This window comes from Myotis yumanensis, unplaced genomic scaffold (assembly GCF_028538775.1).
Source record: "Myotis yumanensis isolate MYYU_CA2020_CCGP unplaced genomic scaffold, mMyoYum1.0.hap1 SCAF_3, whole genome shotgun sequence".
Lineage (NCBI taxonomy): Eukaryota > Metazoa > Chordata > Mammalia > Chiroptera > Vespertilionidae > Myotis > Myotis yumanensis.
The window spans coordinates 15,191,179-15,205,916 of record NW_027223754.1 but is presented as its reverse complement, the minus strand read 5'-3'; the positions used below and the strand labels follow the sequence as shown (position 1 = coordinate 15,205,916).

The 14,738-nt window shown below is 42.4% G+C and overlaps 1 protein-coding gene across 8 annotated transcripts in view; it reads left to right on the top strand.

Annotated features, from left to right (window-relative positions):
- The window catches only part of TRMT9B (tRNA methyltransferase 9B (putative)), a 48,324-nt gene that overhangs the window by 21,337 nt on the left and 12,249 nt on the right, over window positions 1–14,738 (top strand). For 6 of the 8 annotated variants that reach the window (XR_011470728.1, XR_011470727.1, XR_011470726.1 and 3 more), the window contains 3 exons: window positions 3,943–4,127; window positions 9,616–9,770; window positions 14,474–14,647. Coding sequence is in view for 4 of the 8 variants with exons in the window: in XM_070408312.1 (XP_070264413.1) it covers window positions 9,617–9,770; window positions 14,474–14,647 (328 nt within the window). In the remaining 4 variants the exon portion in view is untranslated. Of the gene's footprint in view, window positions 1–3,942; window positions 4,128–9,615; window positions 9,771–14,473; window positions 14,648–14,738 lie in introns of those variants that run through there. The other 2 variants (XM_070408313.1, XM_070408314.1) reach the window with 2 other exon arrangements.

Below are 14,738 nucleotides of genomic sequence, written 5' to 3'. Positions count from 1 at the left end.
CCCCTGGTAGCCTTTGGGTAAAGACTCAGCTGGTCCCTCTGGTTCTCCAAATATCCCTTTGAAAATGTGGGGGTCTGTGAAATCCACAAGAGTGAGAAATCCTGGACTACTGAGTTAGGGCCTAAACTCGGGGTGAGGCAATGGGGGAAATGATGGGAGACACATAAGAGGAGTGAGACACAGACAGAATCTGTAGGACAAGATACCTGACAGTCCCGAATTTACTGCACTTTGTATGCACATGACTCTCTTTCTGACCCTCAAATGTACAATCAGATGTTTTTATCAATAATCCCATGAGCAGCTCTTTGGGGTCAATTGTATTAGAAACACTTAATGAAATACACCAATACATAATTTGTCCTCACATTTCTCCCTGAATTCCATTCTTAGAAAAGCATCACCTAATTGGTAGTTTTGTCATTGACTACCATGGTCTTCAGGTAAAACTCCCTCTTGAACAGTCGTTTGACAGTTAAATGGCTGTGGCATTCCTTGCTGCCCACCTGCTGGAACCTCCTTTCCTAAGAAGAAGGAGGCTCGAAGCTCCGTTCCTCTGGTCTCCTTTTACAATAACAGAGCAGCCTTCTCCTGGCTGCTGTGCTGCGGCTCCAATGACCTTCATCCTCACACAGGCTGAGAGCCGGTTTGGTCAAATTGATACCAATTCATGGGGGTATATTGCACATTCACGTATGTGCTACTGGTGACAATAAATAATCTTTTAAATAGTGTGTGTGTGTGTGTGTGTGTGTGTGTGTGTTAGTCTAGCCTTCAGGTAAAGACAATATACCCCCACAATAATGGACGTTATACCCCCACAATGACACCACTGAGGGATGCTCAGTGTTACATTTATCTTGAATCTCATCTATTTCATTTCCTCGTTCTTTTCTGGCCTTCTCTCATCTACAAAATCAGAATGACTTGTAATCGAGTTCCAATGAATAGGGCCGAGTCCTCTCCTGTGGAGGAGCCACCTTTGATAACAGCTCTCACCATCAGTATTGTGCTGCGAGTTCTGGTCTTTCATGTTTTGTATTTGCCTCCCATCTGCCCTGCCATGCGCGCGTGCACACACAGTCCCCAAGATGGTATCACCTTCATTTCCTGCCTTTAGATTTTAAAGATAATACCTTACTCCCAAATGAATTCAATGTAGGCACATAGTGCTTGAACTTTTCAAGAAAAACAAAGTATTTGGGGGGGAATATTTGATCCCTTCCCCTTAGGATAAACTTCCCTCATTTCTTTCCACTTTCAAAATATATTTACTCCAGAGTAACCTGTTGGTACCTGTTGGGAATCCAGAGAGGGTCATATTGCCCCAGTGCCGCACGTTTTATTGTTCTGAAGTCCTGAGTGTGTTCTACGTGTAAGATTTCAATCAGAAATGTCAGGTGTTTTCTTACCATTTCTCCTATGATCTCTCTCTGTTGCATCATTAAGGAGTTCTGTGTAACAGAGGGAATATTCTTAGAACAGCACCCTCATTATTTAGAGGGAGTAATACTCGGAGACAATTATAAAGGCTAATATCGCATGCTACCCCTACTTTTCTATCAAACACTCATGCTTGCTACCTACTCTTGTCATTTTTGTCATTCTTCTTCTGCATCGCTGTTGATTAGGCTGTAGCTTCTTGAGTGGGGACTGCCCATCTTTTACCCAGTAGGTTCTTGGTCCATATATTTTTAATTAAATTTAATTACGGTAGAGGCAGCACACGCTAACCTCTCCTTTAATGATAATGTACAAGGGTTAAATATTGGCAATCCTTGATGTTCTAACCTCATTCCTTTTCTTACTCTACACAATCTCTCTTCATCTACTCTCCTATGGTTCTGTCTAAAGTATTTAATCGGGTTCTTTCTCTATCTTCATTGTGAAGCTGGCCAGGTAATACCAGTCTACACTATTGCCAGAGAAGAGTTAAAAAAAACCCAAATCAAATTTTGTCATTTCTCTTGTTAAAATAATTCAGTGGTTCCCCATTATGTTCAGGATAAAGTCCAAACTTCAACTAGGCCCTCTGTGGTCTGACTCCCGCTTACTCTTCCAGGCTTATATAGCACCACAGTCTTCCCCTCCTCCTCCCCTCCCACCAACACTATAGTGAAGTGTGTATAGTTAAGTGGGTTCAAATCCTGCTCCGCCATTTACTAGCTAGGTAACCTTAGAAAGTCACTATGTTCTCTCTGCCTTACTTTCTTTTCTATAAAATGAGGGACCCAGTAGTTTCTATTTCATATAGTAATTTGATAGACTCCACAATTTAATATATGTTAAATGCTTATAATGGCCTGGCTGACAGTAAATAATTAATGTATGTCTGTGTTTTGTGTCTTGCTATTAATTGTTGTTAATCTACTCGAAGTTCATCAGAGGTTGTCATCGCTCTCATTTCTTCCTTTTTGCATATGCTGTTTCCCATGCTTAGAGTCATCCACTCCACCTTTACCTGACTTACCCCTGCTGTCTCCTGAGCTTCAGCTTGGAATAAGCCTGTCAGGGCAGCTAATTCATTTAGGCGCTGAAGGCTGAAGGCTGAAGGGAAGGCACCCAGACAGCGTTGGCTGGTGACAGTGGAGCGCCTAGGTCAGGCCAGGGAAGAGTGATTGCAAATGAGAGCCTTTAGTTGCAGGAAGGGCACAAGGCTCCATAAATGAACATGCCTTCTCTATGATTAACGCAAGCTCTGACAGTGTATGAGGAAAGATGAGGTCCTTTGACTAACAGCTCTTTCAAGACCCTTCTTCTTTTTTAAAATATGTTTGTATTCATTTCAGAGAGGGAGAGAGAGATAGAAACATCAATAATTCTGAGAGAGAATCATTGATGGGTTGCCTCCTGCACACCCTCTACTGGAATTGAGCCCACAACCCGGGCATGTGCTCTGACTGGGAATGGAACCATGATCACTTGGTTCATAGATCGACACTCAACCACTGAGCAGCACCAGCTGGGCAAGATCCTTCTTAAATATTCTTCCTACAGAGTCACCCTTTGCAGTTGTCAGTGGTGCAGATTATATACCTGCATATGATGGAGAGATGACTGTGGTTTAAATATTCCAAAGACCAGAGAGCTTTTCAAAGCATACCCAGATCATTGATTCTTAAACAGGGTCCCAGATTGGGGCGGGATAGGGGACAGGAGGAAGGTGGGGAAAGCCACATGCACCCCACCATCCTGAGAATCACTGTACCTAGTAAGAGGTGCAGTTTGTGGCAGTGAGGTGCACACACAAAGGATATGACATCTACAAAAATGGTTGAGCACTGTGATCACACTGAGGTCCATTTGCCTCATTTACAGATGAGGAATCTGGCCCGAGGTTTCACAGGATGAACTTTTCCTACCACACCAGGCAGCTCTTCAGACCTCATTTCGTTCCCCTAAGACCTCTGCATTGCAGAGTGCTTTTTGGCATTCAAGGTCCTTTTTTAAAATTTTTTAGTAACTGAGAGCTTTTTGATGGGTTTCATGTCAGACCCACTCTGTTATGAAAAATGCAAAAAGTAAATGTGAGCAAGAAGAATAGGAGAACTTGTCAGAGTGACATGGAAGTAGCTGGTAATACGAACAAATATTGAACGGTACTGGAATGATTTAGCACAATTTAGTGATAGTGTCTTAAATAGGTAGTACATTTAATTAAGCCACTGTATTCCAAGTTGACTCTGTGTGCTTGTAATTTTTCCGGGGACAAGATGAAACCATTCAATTTAATTTTAGGGGAAAGTACAGTGCATTTTACAGAAAGCTTAGGAATTAATTCAGAAACTGCTCTTAGAGTTCTGGCGTATCCCACGGATCTTAACAGTTCTTTCTCATCCCGTCTTCTCTGGGTAATATCTGGATAGATTCAGAGGTCAACCTGGGCTCCACATTTGTATTATGTAAAATAACTCTTACCATTTGTTTGTTTTTTCCTAATAGGGCCTGTGTCCCCTGCAGAGTGGCTCATAGTATGAAGGAATCTCTACTTGATGTCACTCACCCTAGTACTTTTCACCTTTCACACTGAGAAGGTTGGGAGCAACAACTGTCACTCTCTGAGGGTGCGAACTGCCATGATTCACAAAGACAAGAAGTAATTTTCCTGTAATCACAAGATGACTCAGGTTAGTTGCTTTCAGCTATTACTACAGTTTAAATAATCTGAGGTTTTTGGCCCTGTCCATGTTTAGTAAACCTAATTAATCCCAATTCCTATAATTTTAAGTTTATGACAATGATATAAAGTTGGAATTTATTTTTACACTAGGTAGGAAAAAGAATTTGAAAATAGTTGTACAGACTAAGTTAAAATTACAAGACTCTACAGTATTTGGGGTTTTTTAGAGTGTAAAATGCTTTTCTAGCACTTAAAAAGCATTGCTAAGTGGTACTTTTTTTATTACACAAAAGTTTGCAATATAATTTGTACTTGAAAGTAATTATGTAAATGTTAAGTTTGAAGAATCACCTGTTAAAAGCTAAAAAAAACACACCCATGTATTTTATGATTAAGTATAAGTAAATTCTTTGAACTGTCTTGACTAACTTGTATTTTTATTTTAGAATTATAGTTTAAATACATCTTTAAAATGTAAAACAGAGTTTTATTCCCTCATTTTAAATACTGTGTCTTCTGTGGTATTTATAGTGGGAGAACAATTTAAATTTTTTTAGTTATACGAGTGTGGCTGTTGCATGCCTAGGGTATAACTCTAAAACAGGCCTCTGCTAGGGCAGGAAATCTGTTGTCTTGCAGGGGATGCTTAGGAAACAGCTCATTGATCCATTGATTCTACAGTTAATTACTGAGTGACTGTCCTGGGTCTAGTTCCTTCCCTCCAGGATCTTCCAATCTAGTTGGGGGCATATACAGAGTATAGAGTTCAAGACGGTAGCAGGAGAAATGCCCTAAGAGTGACAGAGATAATAAATACGCAGGACACAAAAATACTGGGAGAGATTGTTTTTAACTGTAGGAGGAGGAAGCTGTGCTAGACTTTGAAGGCCAGGTGAGATTGTGGAGCGGGCAGGTGATAGGAGAGCATTTCAGATGAGAGAGAACTGCCTGCTGACTTCAGCAAAGACCTCAGTGAGGAGCGGTAGAGGAGTTTACTGACTGAGTCGGGAAGGGTAAGGCGTGGCTCACAAGACTTCAAGGACTAGTCTCAGGGACTGGAAGCAGGACACTATGCTGCCATGTTTTGTTTTGTTTTTCCTCTCTTTTGTCTCTTATTCTGTTTGCTCCCCTGACTTCATTTTCTTCAACTTAAAGAACTCTCATCCATGTCTTTTCCTGGGGAAGAAAATGGCCAGTGGCAGCCTGACCTTTATGCCTTTCCTACTCTGTGATGCCAGAGGCAAGGCCAACATTTCTTTGGCTCTACACTGAGATATCTCGAGGAAGGGCTCTGATTGGATCAGCTTTTATCACCTGGCCACCCTTGAACCAATGATTGTGTCCAGGAATATAGGATACCATGATTGCCCAGGGCTAGGTCACATGCCCATCCAGGCAAGGCAAGATACAAATTATCAGAAGTAGGAAGGTGAACTTGGTTGGACAAATAAAAACAATAGATAGTCTAGCCTACTCAGAGCTAGATATACCTAAAGTGATATTTTAATATTGTAAATCCAATCATGTTGCCCCCCAACTCATCTACCAACTTAAAACCTCTTTCTACTGCTCTTAAAAAACTCCCAATTGGATGAACTGTTGAACAAAATAGATCCAAAGACATAGAAGCATGGGACAGACTGTCTAACTTCAGAGGGAAGGAGGGGGAGGGTGGGTGGGTGGGTGGGAAGAGATCAAACAAAGAGCTTGTAGGCATATATGCATAACCCATGGACAGACAATAGGGTGGTGAAGGCCTAAAAGAGGCCAGTGGAGGTGGGGGGGGGGGGGCATATGTAATACTTTCAACAGTAAAGACTTAAAAAAAACCCTCCAAATTGGGTCTTCAGATTTTCAGTGCATAACTTTATGTGACTTCTTCTTACCTTTCAAATTATTTTCCCTTCTCTCATGACTCACCAATAAGGCATCAGCTACAGGGGTCCAGAATTTGACTGCATAGAGATTAGGAAGCCTGGCTAAACCAAACCCTGTCTCCCCAGCTTCTCCTTGAACCCTGCACTTTTATTTTACTATGAGTCTTACTAGCTTAATTACATTACCAAATTCTCAAGGAATTTGCATATATAATTCACATGGAAAATATTGCAGGAAATTTAAATCCACAGAGTCAAAAATGTCACACTGGATAGTCCTAGCTACAAATCGATTTCACAGTCAGCTATTTGTTCTGCAGTGTATAATCTTAACTGGAAAATATAATAAAACAAAAAAATAGATTTCTATTGTTCCCACAATATAGTTACTTGTTTATGGTAGAGGCCAGGCAATTGGGAGAGGACTTAGAGAACGTTCTCCAAGGGGTTTGTTGTTCAGATACTACAAATTCTGAGCTGGTAGTTAGAGCCCAATGGAAGGGAATTGAGTTTTTGTTGATTGCCACTTAACATTTGCAAGTGCAATAAAGTTTATTTGTTCTAGGTTCTCGAAATTGTATTGTCTGATTGATTTCTTAAAGGGAAACATTTAAACAGACTAAGTCTACTGAAAAAATTTTTTTTTATTCTACTGAGATTTTGATTTAAAAGAAAAGCACTCAGTGTTTTGGTTTTTTTCTGGTGTGTAGGCAGTTGTAGCCAGCCATATGTTTACTTTGTAAATTCTAGTTGAGGGTGCAATATAAGCTGTTTCAATTTGGGTGGAAGTTTTGTCAGACCTCACAAATGAGATCTGTGCTCTGTTAGGCGTTTGCCAGATTTGCTGGGACTGTGTGCAGGTCCATGGTAATGAAGGATAACCTACTCCTAATTTGTTCGAAGAGTAAATCCTAAGTCTCTTTCTTGCTATAGAAGGAATGATGAAATTAGAATACAGTTGTCCCCTGTACCTCCTAGTGGATGCCTGAGCCATCGATAATACTGAGCCCTATCTGCACTATGTTTTTTTTCTATACATATAGGAAGTTTAGATATACATATATAAAGTTTAATTTCTAAATTAGGCACAATAAGAGATTAATAACCGTACCTACAATAAAATAGTTTGTAATAACAGTTATGTGAATGTGGTCTTTCTCTCTAAATATCTTAGTGTCCTGTACTCACCCTTCTTATGATGATGTGAGATGATACAGTGCCTTCGTGATGAGTTGAAGTGAGGTGGATATGATGGACAAAAGGGTAATTCAAGTCCTGGGCAGGATGTAGGGGGATGGCAACAGATTTCAGTAGGCTACTCAGAACAGCGTACAGTTTAAAACTTATGAATTGTTTCTTTCTGGAATTTTTGATTTAATATTTTCAGACTATGGTTGGCCATGGGTAACTTAAACCTCAGAAAGCAAAACTGGATATGGGGGGGTGGGGGGGGGAGGCGGGGAACTACTCTATTGTTATTTGATGATAATTGTGGTAATGATTGTTTTAAGTAAGAGTCATCAGTGGATTGGATGCTAAAACTGGTGGGAGAGAGGATGAGAAACAGGATGTTTCCATAGTCTCAAGAGATTTTGTTGCCAGTGGAAAGAGGGTTCTTCCACGGAGTCACGAGAAAAGCATTTTGAGCCCCCCCCCCCCCCCCCCCCCGCCCTCCACCGCGAGGAGGATGAGGTGTCGTGGTAAGATTTATTGGAGCAATAACAGACTGTCCCCAGGTGCCTGGTGTCTCATCCAGGACCAAATGGTTCAGCTCCATCCCACTGCCGAGTAAGTCCAGTCTCTGGGGCTGTATACTCACACTTGTCCTCACCCAGCCCAGGAGGACCAGGGCCCAGAGATGCAGAACTTCTCTGTCTCATTGCCCTATCTGCATGGCCACTTCCAAGGCTGCACTTGGGCCACAACGGGTGCTGTGTTTAGGCCTAAACACAGCACCTGCTGCTACAGAGAGAGAACACTGGATCCAACCGGTGAATGAGCAAATGCATATTCCCTGGGGCTTGGGAGAGAGCAGAATTTCTTTCAAACTAACCCGTCTCTCCCCTGGCTCTTAGCGGGCTTATGCTGGGTCCTCCCTCTATCCAACTCAGTCTTTTCCCCAGGTTTTCCATGCTAGACTTTGCCCCTTTATGTTACCATTTTGGCTCCTACTGTGTGTCCCCAAAGTCTTGCTGCATCATCTGGTTTATACTACTCATGCGCTTACCTCCCCCTGCACCATCTTGGCTTCTACTGCGCATGTGCCTAGCAAAGGCATTTCCCCTGATGTTTTTACTCCTCACTCAGCCATCCCGGCTAATGACCGATAGCCACTTCTTCCTGCCCACTCTGGGGATTCAGTCCCCTCAGCAGAGGATGCAGTTGGCCCCTGGGGACCCTGTCGGTGCTGTGGCTTCCTAGTAAGTCAAGCTTAATGTCTGACTCGTCTCCCTAGTGAATCAGGCTTAGTGTGCGATTCCATTTGTTCCCTTCCTTAACAACCTAGCCACCTACACTCACAGGATGCATGGGATGCAACGGGAGGGCCAGGGGCAGGACTGAACTAGCTGATCTGCACCAGGAGGGCCAGCTGGGTTCTTACATGATTGAACTTACTTTCATGCTGATTGGTAACGAGCCACAATCTCAGCATCTGGCTATTCCCCTGGGCTGCTCCTCACTCACGTGCCACAAGAGAATAACGAAAAGATTAAGCCCCAAACAGCAGTGTACTTCCCCCACTCCTTTCTGATTGCCCTTGTCCTGCAGAGAAGGTCAGGGGAGGCTTTCTGGAAGAGGTGATGCTGTGCCAAGAATGAATAGAAGTGATGTTAGCCAAGTAAACACAGCTCCGGTGCAGGCCCTGGGAGGAGGGGGAATGAGAGACGCCTGAGAAACCATGTATCACTGAGTATTACAGCTCATCTGGAGAAGGATGGTGAGAAATGGCTTCAAGAGGCAAGTTGAGGCCAGGTCAGAAAGAGACTCGTACGCCCTCCTAAGACACCTGAACTTGATCAGACAAGTATGGAATGCCTTTGAAGAAGTCTCAGCTAGGAAGCAACACAATTAGATTTTATATTTTATAGAAATAGTTGTGGCAGAATTGAAGAAAAGGATTGAAGGGCCCAAAAAACACCTGCTTACGGACCGTTGACGTAATTCAGGTAAAGAAGTAAGTACCCTTCCTAAAATAGAATCCGTAGGGATGTAGAGAAATGGTTGGAATCCAGAGACACTAAAAAGGTAGAATCAATCGGGCTTTGTGACTGGATTGGAGTGGTGAGCTGCATATTACACATTTTTAAAATCTATTTATCATCAGAACAATTTTATCCAAGTGAATCTTTGGTATGTGCTTCCAAAATTTAGAGCTGATCTTGCACAGGAAATGACAATGACTAGCTCATTCCCAAACCATTATTTTCTGAGGACTTGCCAGTAAAACGGATGCATTTTTTGAGTCTTTTGACAGCTGTGGTGAAGGCTTTACTCTTTGCAGCTTCTAGTGAAGATCAGCACAGCCTTGGGCAGCGGTAGGTTCCCAGGTTTAGGACACGTGCCTCCTCCTTCAGCCGCCTCTGACCGGCCTTTCTCGGGGTGGCCCTGTTTCCCCAGGATGGACCATGAGGCGGCCCAGCTGGAGAAGCAGCACGTGCACGACGTGTATGAGAGCACCGCCCGGTACCTCAGCGACCTGCAGGGCAAAGCCTGGCCCCGCGTCCGCCAGTTCCTCCAGGACCAGGAGCCCGGCAGCCTCATCGCCGACATAGGTAACGCAGGGCCGGGCGCGTGGTGAGAAATAGATCCCATCGTGTCTTTCTTTTCAGAGTCAGTGCTCCTTGCTGTGTGAACTGGAAGTCTGAAATTGTGCCCTTGGCATGCCTATAACCCAGCTCATTCACTTTATTTTTTTAAATATACTTTTATTGATTTTAGAGAGGAAGGGAGAAGGAGAGAGAGAAATATTGATCGGCTGCCTCCTGTATGCCCCACACTGGGGATCTAGCTGGCAACCCGGGCGTGTGCTCTGACTGGGATAGGTCTAGGCTCAACCACTGAGCCACACCCCAGGGCAGCCCATTCACTTTATAGCAGAAATTCATACAATCAAGTCACCAAGTAGGAAACTTCCTCAAACTTACATTTAGACAGTGGCGATCTTTTCAGCATTTTGGGGCTCATCCTCCAACAAAATCGACCTGACATCGGATGAATAAATCGGGATTGAAACGACTGCTTGGGAAGCTGACTGTTGTAACTTTAGAGATGTTCACATGTGTATATAGTCTGTTCCGGTGGCTCACCTCCAGTGGCTCTCGTGCCTTCCACAGAAGATCCAGAGATCATAGATTTCCTGTAACCTCTTAGTACATGGATTTTTTTCCCCCTGAACTATTCTGTGGGTGTTTCATTATTAGAGCCTGTCTTTAAATAGATCATGTCTTTGTAATCACAGACTTGCCTGGCAGATTTTGGCTAAGGATGTTTCTGAATTGAGTGGTAAACCACAGCCCGGTAGATCTAAGATTAAGGTCTGGGATCTCCATTTGAGGCCTGCCCGCCTAAAACTGCTTTCTAATAACTGCATGAAGATTACACCCATGGAGTCCTAAGTCTGTACTTACACACTCGGCCTAATTTGACATTCACTCTAGTGCTGGTAAGAGAAACACATGTGCCTGGCCAGAGCTTTTGACTTGTTAAAGATGGTGTGAGCAGTGTGGAATTTGGGGAAGGGTTGCATGTCATGTAGAAATAGAGAGTCTTTGATAATATCTCTATCATGTCAGTGTTTGTTTTTAAATAAATCTGGTTTCAGAAGATACAGTGACTTTGGAACTCTTACCACTCATAGTCTAAGCACAGTACCAGGATCTTAAAATCAGCTGGTAGGAAAAGGAACTATTCAACACGTGGCTTTAGGACAGGGGTAGGCAAACTTTTTGACTCGAGGGCCACAATGGGTTCTTAAACTGGACCGGAGGGCCGGAACAAAAGCATGGATGGAGTGTTTGTGTGAACTAATATAAATTCAAAGTAAACATCATTACATAAAAGGGTACGGTCTTTCTTTTTTTTTTAGTTTTATTCATTTCCAGCAGGCCGGATCCGGCCCGCGGGCCGTAGTTTGCCCACGGCTGCTTTAAGACCACAGCATGTACATATGCTACTTTCTTTCTCATACCTTACATCAGAAATTTCAAATGAAGTACCGATGGAAGTATAAGAAAATGAAATCATTAAAGGACTAGGGAACAACTAGATTATTTTAAAATAATAAAATAAAAAAGAATAAAAGAATAATTTTAAAAGATAAAACAGCCCTAGCCGGTTTGGCTTAGTGGATAGAGCATCGGCCTGTGGACCAAAGGGTCTTGGGTTCAATTCCGGTTACAGGCTCCTCCCCAGACCAGGAAGCAACCAATCGGTGTGTTTCTTTCACGTCACTATTTCTCTCTGTTTTTCCCTCTCTCTTCCACTCTCTCTAAAATCAATGGAAAAATATCCTCGGGTGAGGATTTAAAAAATAAATAAAATAAAAAATACTCTCAGAGGCAAAAGGCCTTTCTCTGTATGATATTTTTTAAAAAGTCAGAAAGCATTAAAAAAAATACAATTGATTGTCATTTTACACAGTATTTATGTTCTATAAAGTTGCCAAGGACACTGAATTAGTGAATCCTGCATGATAACCCTTAGGGGAAGTATAGGATTCAGTTCCTGTGAACCTCTGGTCACATTTTTGTCAACTGGTAAATACCTAACCTGGTTCCATGTGTGTCTCTGTTTATTATTGACTAGAGGCCCGGTGCACAAAAATAGTGCATTGGGGGGGGAGGGGGCAAGGGGCCCTCCAATCCGGGACCCTGTCTGACTGCCAGTTTAGGCCCTATCCTAAACCGGGATTGGGCCTAAACCAGCAGTCGGACATCCCTCTCACAATCCGGGACCACTGGTTCCTAACTTCTCACCTGCCTGCCTGCCTGGTCACCCCTAACTGCCCCCTTTGCCAGCCTGATCAGCCCTAACCACCTCTGCCTGCCTGCCTGGTCGCCCCCAACTGCCCCCCTGCTGGCCTGGTTGCCCCACGCAGCCTGTTGTTCAGTCGTTTGGTCATCCCTCACTAACCCCCCTGCCAGCCTGGTCGCCCCACACAGCCTGCTGTTCGGTCGTTACTGTTACTGTGATGGTGTCCTGGACAATTTGCATAATCCTCTATTATTAGTATAGATTTCTTAACGGTGAACTCACAGGCAACAACTATACCTGATGCCTGGACAAAATGTATTTTTTCCATAAGGCCCGTCTCAGCCTTCCTGCACTTAGAAACTGTAGGCAGCACTTCAGCACGATGCTGAATTTTAAACAGTGAAATCACCACCAAAAAGTACGGAAATGCACAAAATGTGTGTGGTGCAGAATACAAAGTAGAGGGAAATGGAAGCATGCAGACACTTTCTGGTCTCTCTTCAATCCTACGAAAGGTCAGCATTTAATGAGACTTTGCAAAGGACCTGGTTGTTGTGTACCTGTGCTTGCTGCAGCACCGAAGATCTTCTGATTTATTTCTTGCACATTTACAATAGTGGGGTGACTAGGCTTGGCTGTGTTCTGGCTCCTTATTAGGATAAAACCTTCCCTCTCTAGCATCTCCATGTGGGCACTTAGAAAATGGATAACTACATCAGATTTGGGATCTCCACTGCTATCCTTAAACATGAATACCATTAGAAATGAATTTGCAAAAAAAAAAAAAAAATGAATTTGGGATGAGTCATGCTGGGAAGTTTTTAGGAGATGCTGAGATTTTTAAAAGACTTCAGTTTCCTCGTTATTACCAGATGCTCTCTGAACACTTCCTTCTAGCACTAATCATCTATAAATCAGTTTTTATTAGTATTTTAGAAGTAATTTTCCTTTCATTTCTCTAAATGTAGCCCCTGAGCCAATTAAAAAAAAAAACACACACACAATAAAAAAACAAGATTCTTTTAAAAAACATGACCATCATCTTTGTAATCAGGATTTCAGTTTTAAAACACTCTGTGGATTATATTTTCCCCATGATTGCTCTTAAATATTGGATACTTTTTCTCACAAGCATTCTTAGGAACAGTGGCCATGAGATCTGAAATATTTATAAGACCTCAACCATTTACATGGAAATAATAACATTGGAAATATTATTTTTTATTCATAAGCCCTCCACTGTCTCACCTGGCATCAGCAAACTTTAATTATGCTTGTGGTGTCTCGTAATTTTGAACAGCTCCTATCAAGGAGGAGTTATTTAAAAAGTGTGACAGCCCTGCCGGCATGGCTCAGTGGTTGAACGTCGATCTATGAACCAGGAGGTCACAGATCCATTCACAGTCAGGCCACATGCCCGGGTTGCAGGCTCGATCCTCAGTGGGGCGTGCAGGTGGCAGCCGATCAATGATTCTCTCTTAATATTGATGTTTCTATCTCTCTCTTCCTCTCCCTTCTTCTCTGAAATCAATAAAAATAATATTTTTAAAAAGTATTTCAGAAGCTGCAAATTAATCATCTTTGAATAGTGGTTATATTTTAGAAAAATATGAGACAAAAATCTACAGGTAATTCCAGAAGGTACAAATATCATCAGCTCTGTTGATATCTTTAAATATTTCTGAAAAGGAATTAGATGAGGTGTCTGTACTAGAATATACCAGGTACTAGATTTGGAAGGCTTTGTTTCAGGGTGGTGATTCATTCACGGCACCATCTTCTTCCCTGTAATATCACTGAGATCTGATTGACCTAAATCTCTGGGCTGTGTAAATGTTGAATGACTTGGGTCTCTGCCATCAGAAAGTGAATGTCAAAAATGGTCTATTTAAGAAAAGAATAGTTCTTTCTTAGGTTGTATACTGAGTCATGTGAAACCGAGCACTGACGATAGGGTGGATGAAAAACTGTTGAAATCTTTTTTTCGTTCAAATTAAAATTTTGAAAAGCCTGTTTTCTTTATAGCCATTTAAAAGTTGTGGGCAATAGTTTGTTTTATGTAAACAGTAAGCAGTCTGTCTATTTAGAGAGATGGCAGGAGAATAAAGGCCAGAATATATGGATCTGTACATAATGAAATATGCATGTGAAGGCAACTTTTGTAAAGGGACTGGACACTGTCCCTGGGACGCTAGGGACCAATCATTTCTTCCATGGGCCAGCCAACAGCTGTGCTAGCATGCTGCGCCCTCTGGACATTACCTCGCTAAATATTTAATAAGTATTATTTAGGTTTTCCAATCCCTTTTCCCTCTTCTATTCTATTTGAAAATATGTAAGAGCTATCTGAAGGCTTTGCTTTTGCTTCTGTGTTTGCCTTCACACCATGCTGTATTCTGTGTCACTTAGTTAATATAAAGCTATTTCTGTTCTTGTTATAAGACAAGCTGACCGACATTGTTCCATTCTCCTTTAAGCATGTAACACAGTTTTTCTCTTATAGGTTGTGGGACTGGAAAGTACCTTAAAGTGAATAGCCAGGTACATACCCTGGGCTGTGACTATTGTGGGCCGTTGGTAGAGATTGCCCGGAGTAGGGGATGTGAAGTCATGGTATGTGACAACCTTAATCTCCCCTTTAGGGATCAGGGCTTCGATGCCATCATCTCCATAGGAGGTAAGGCAGCCTGGTTACACGTTCCCTCTTTGCCATGAGAATCATGTTGCGTGGTTGAGGCCATTCTTACAACCCAACATCCATTCTTTGT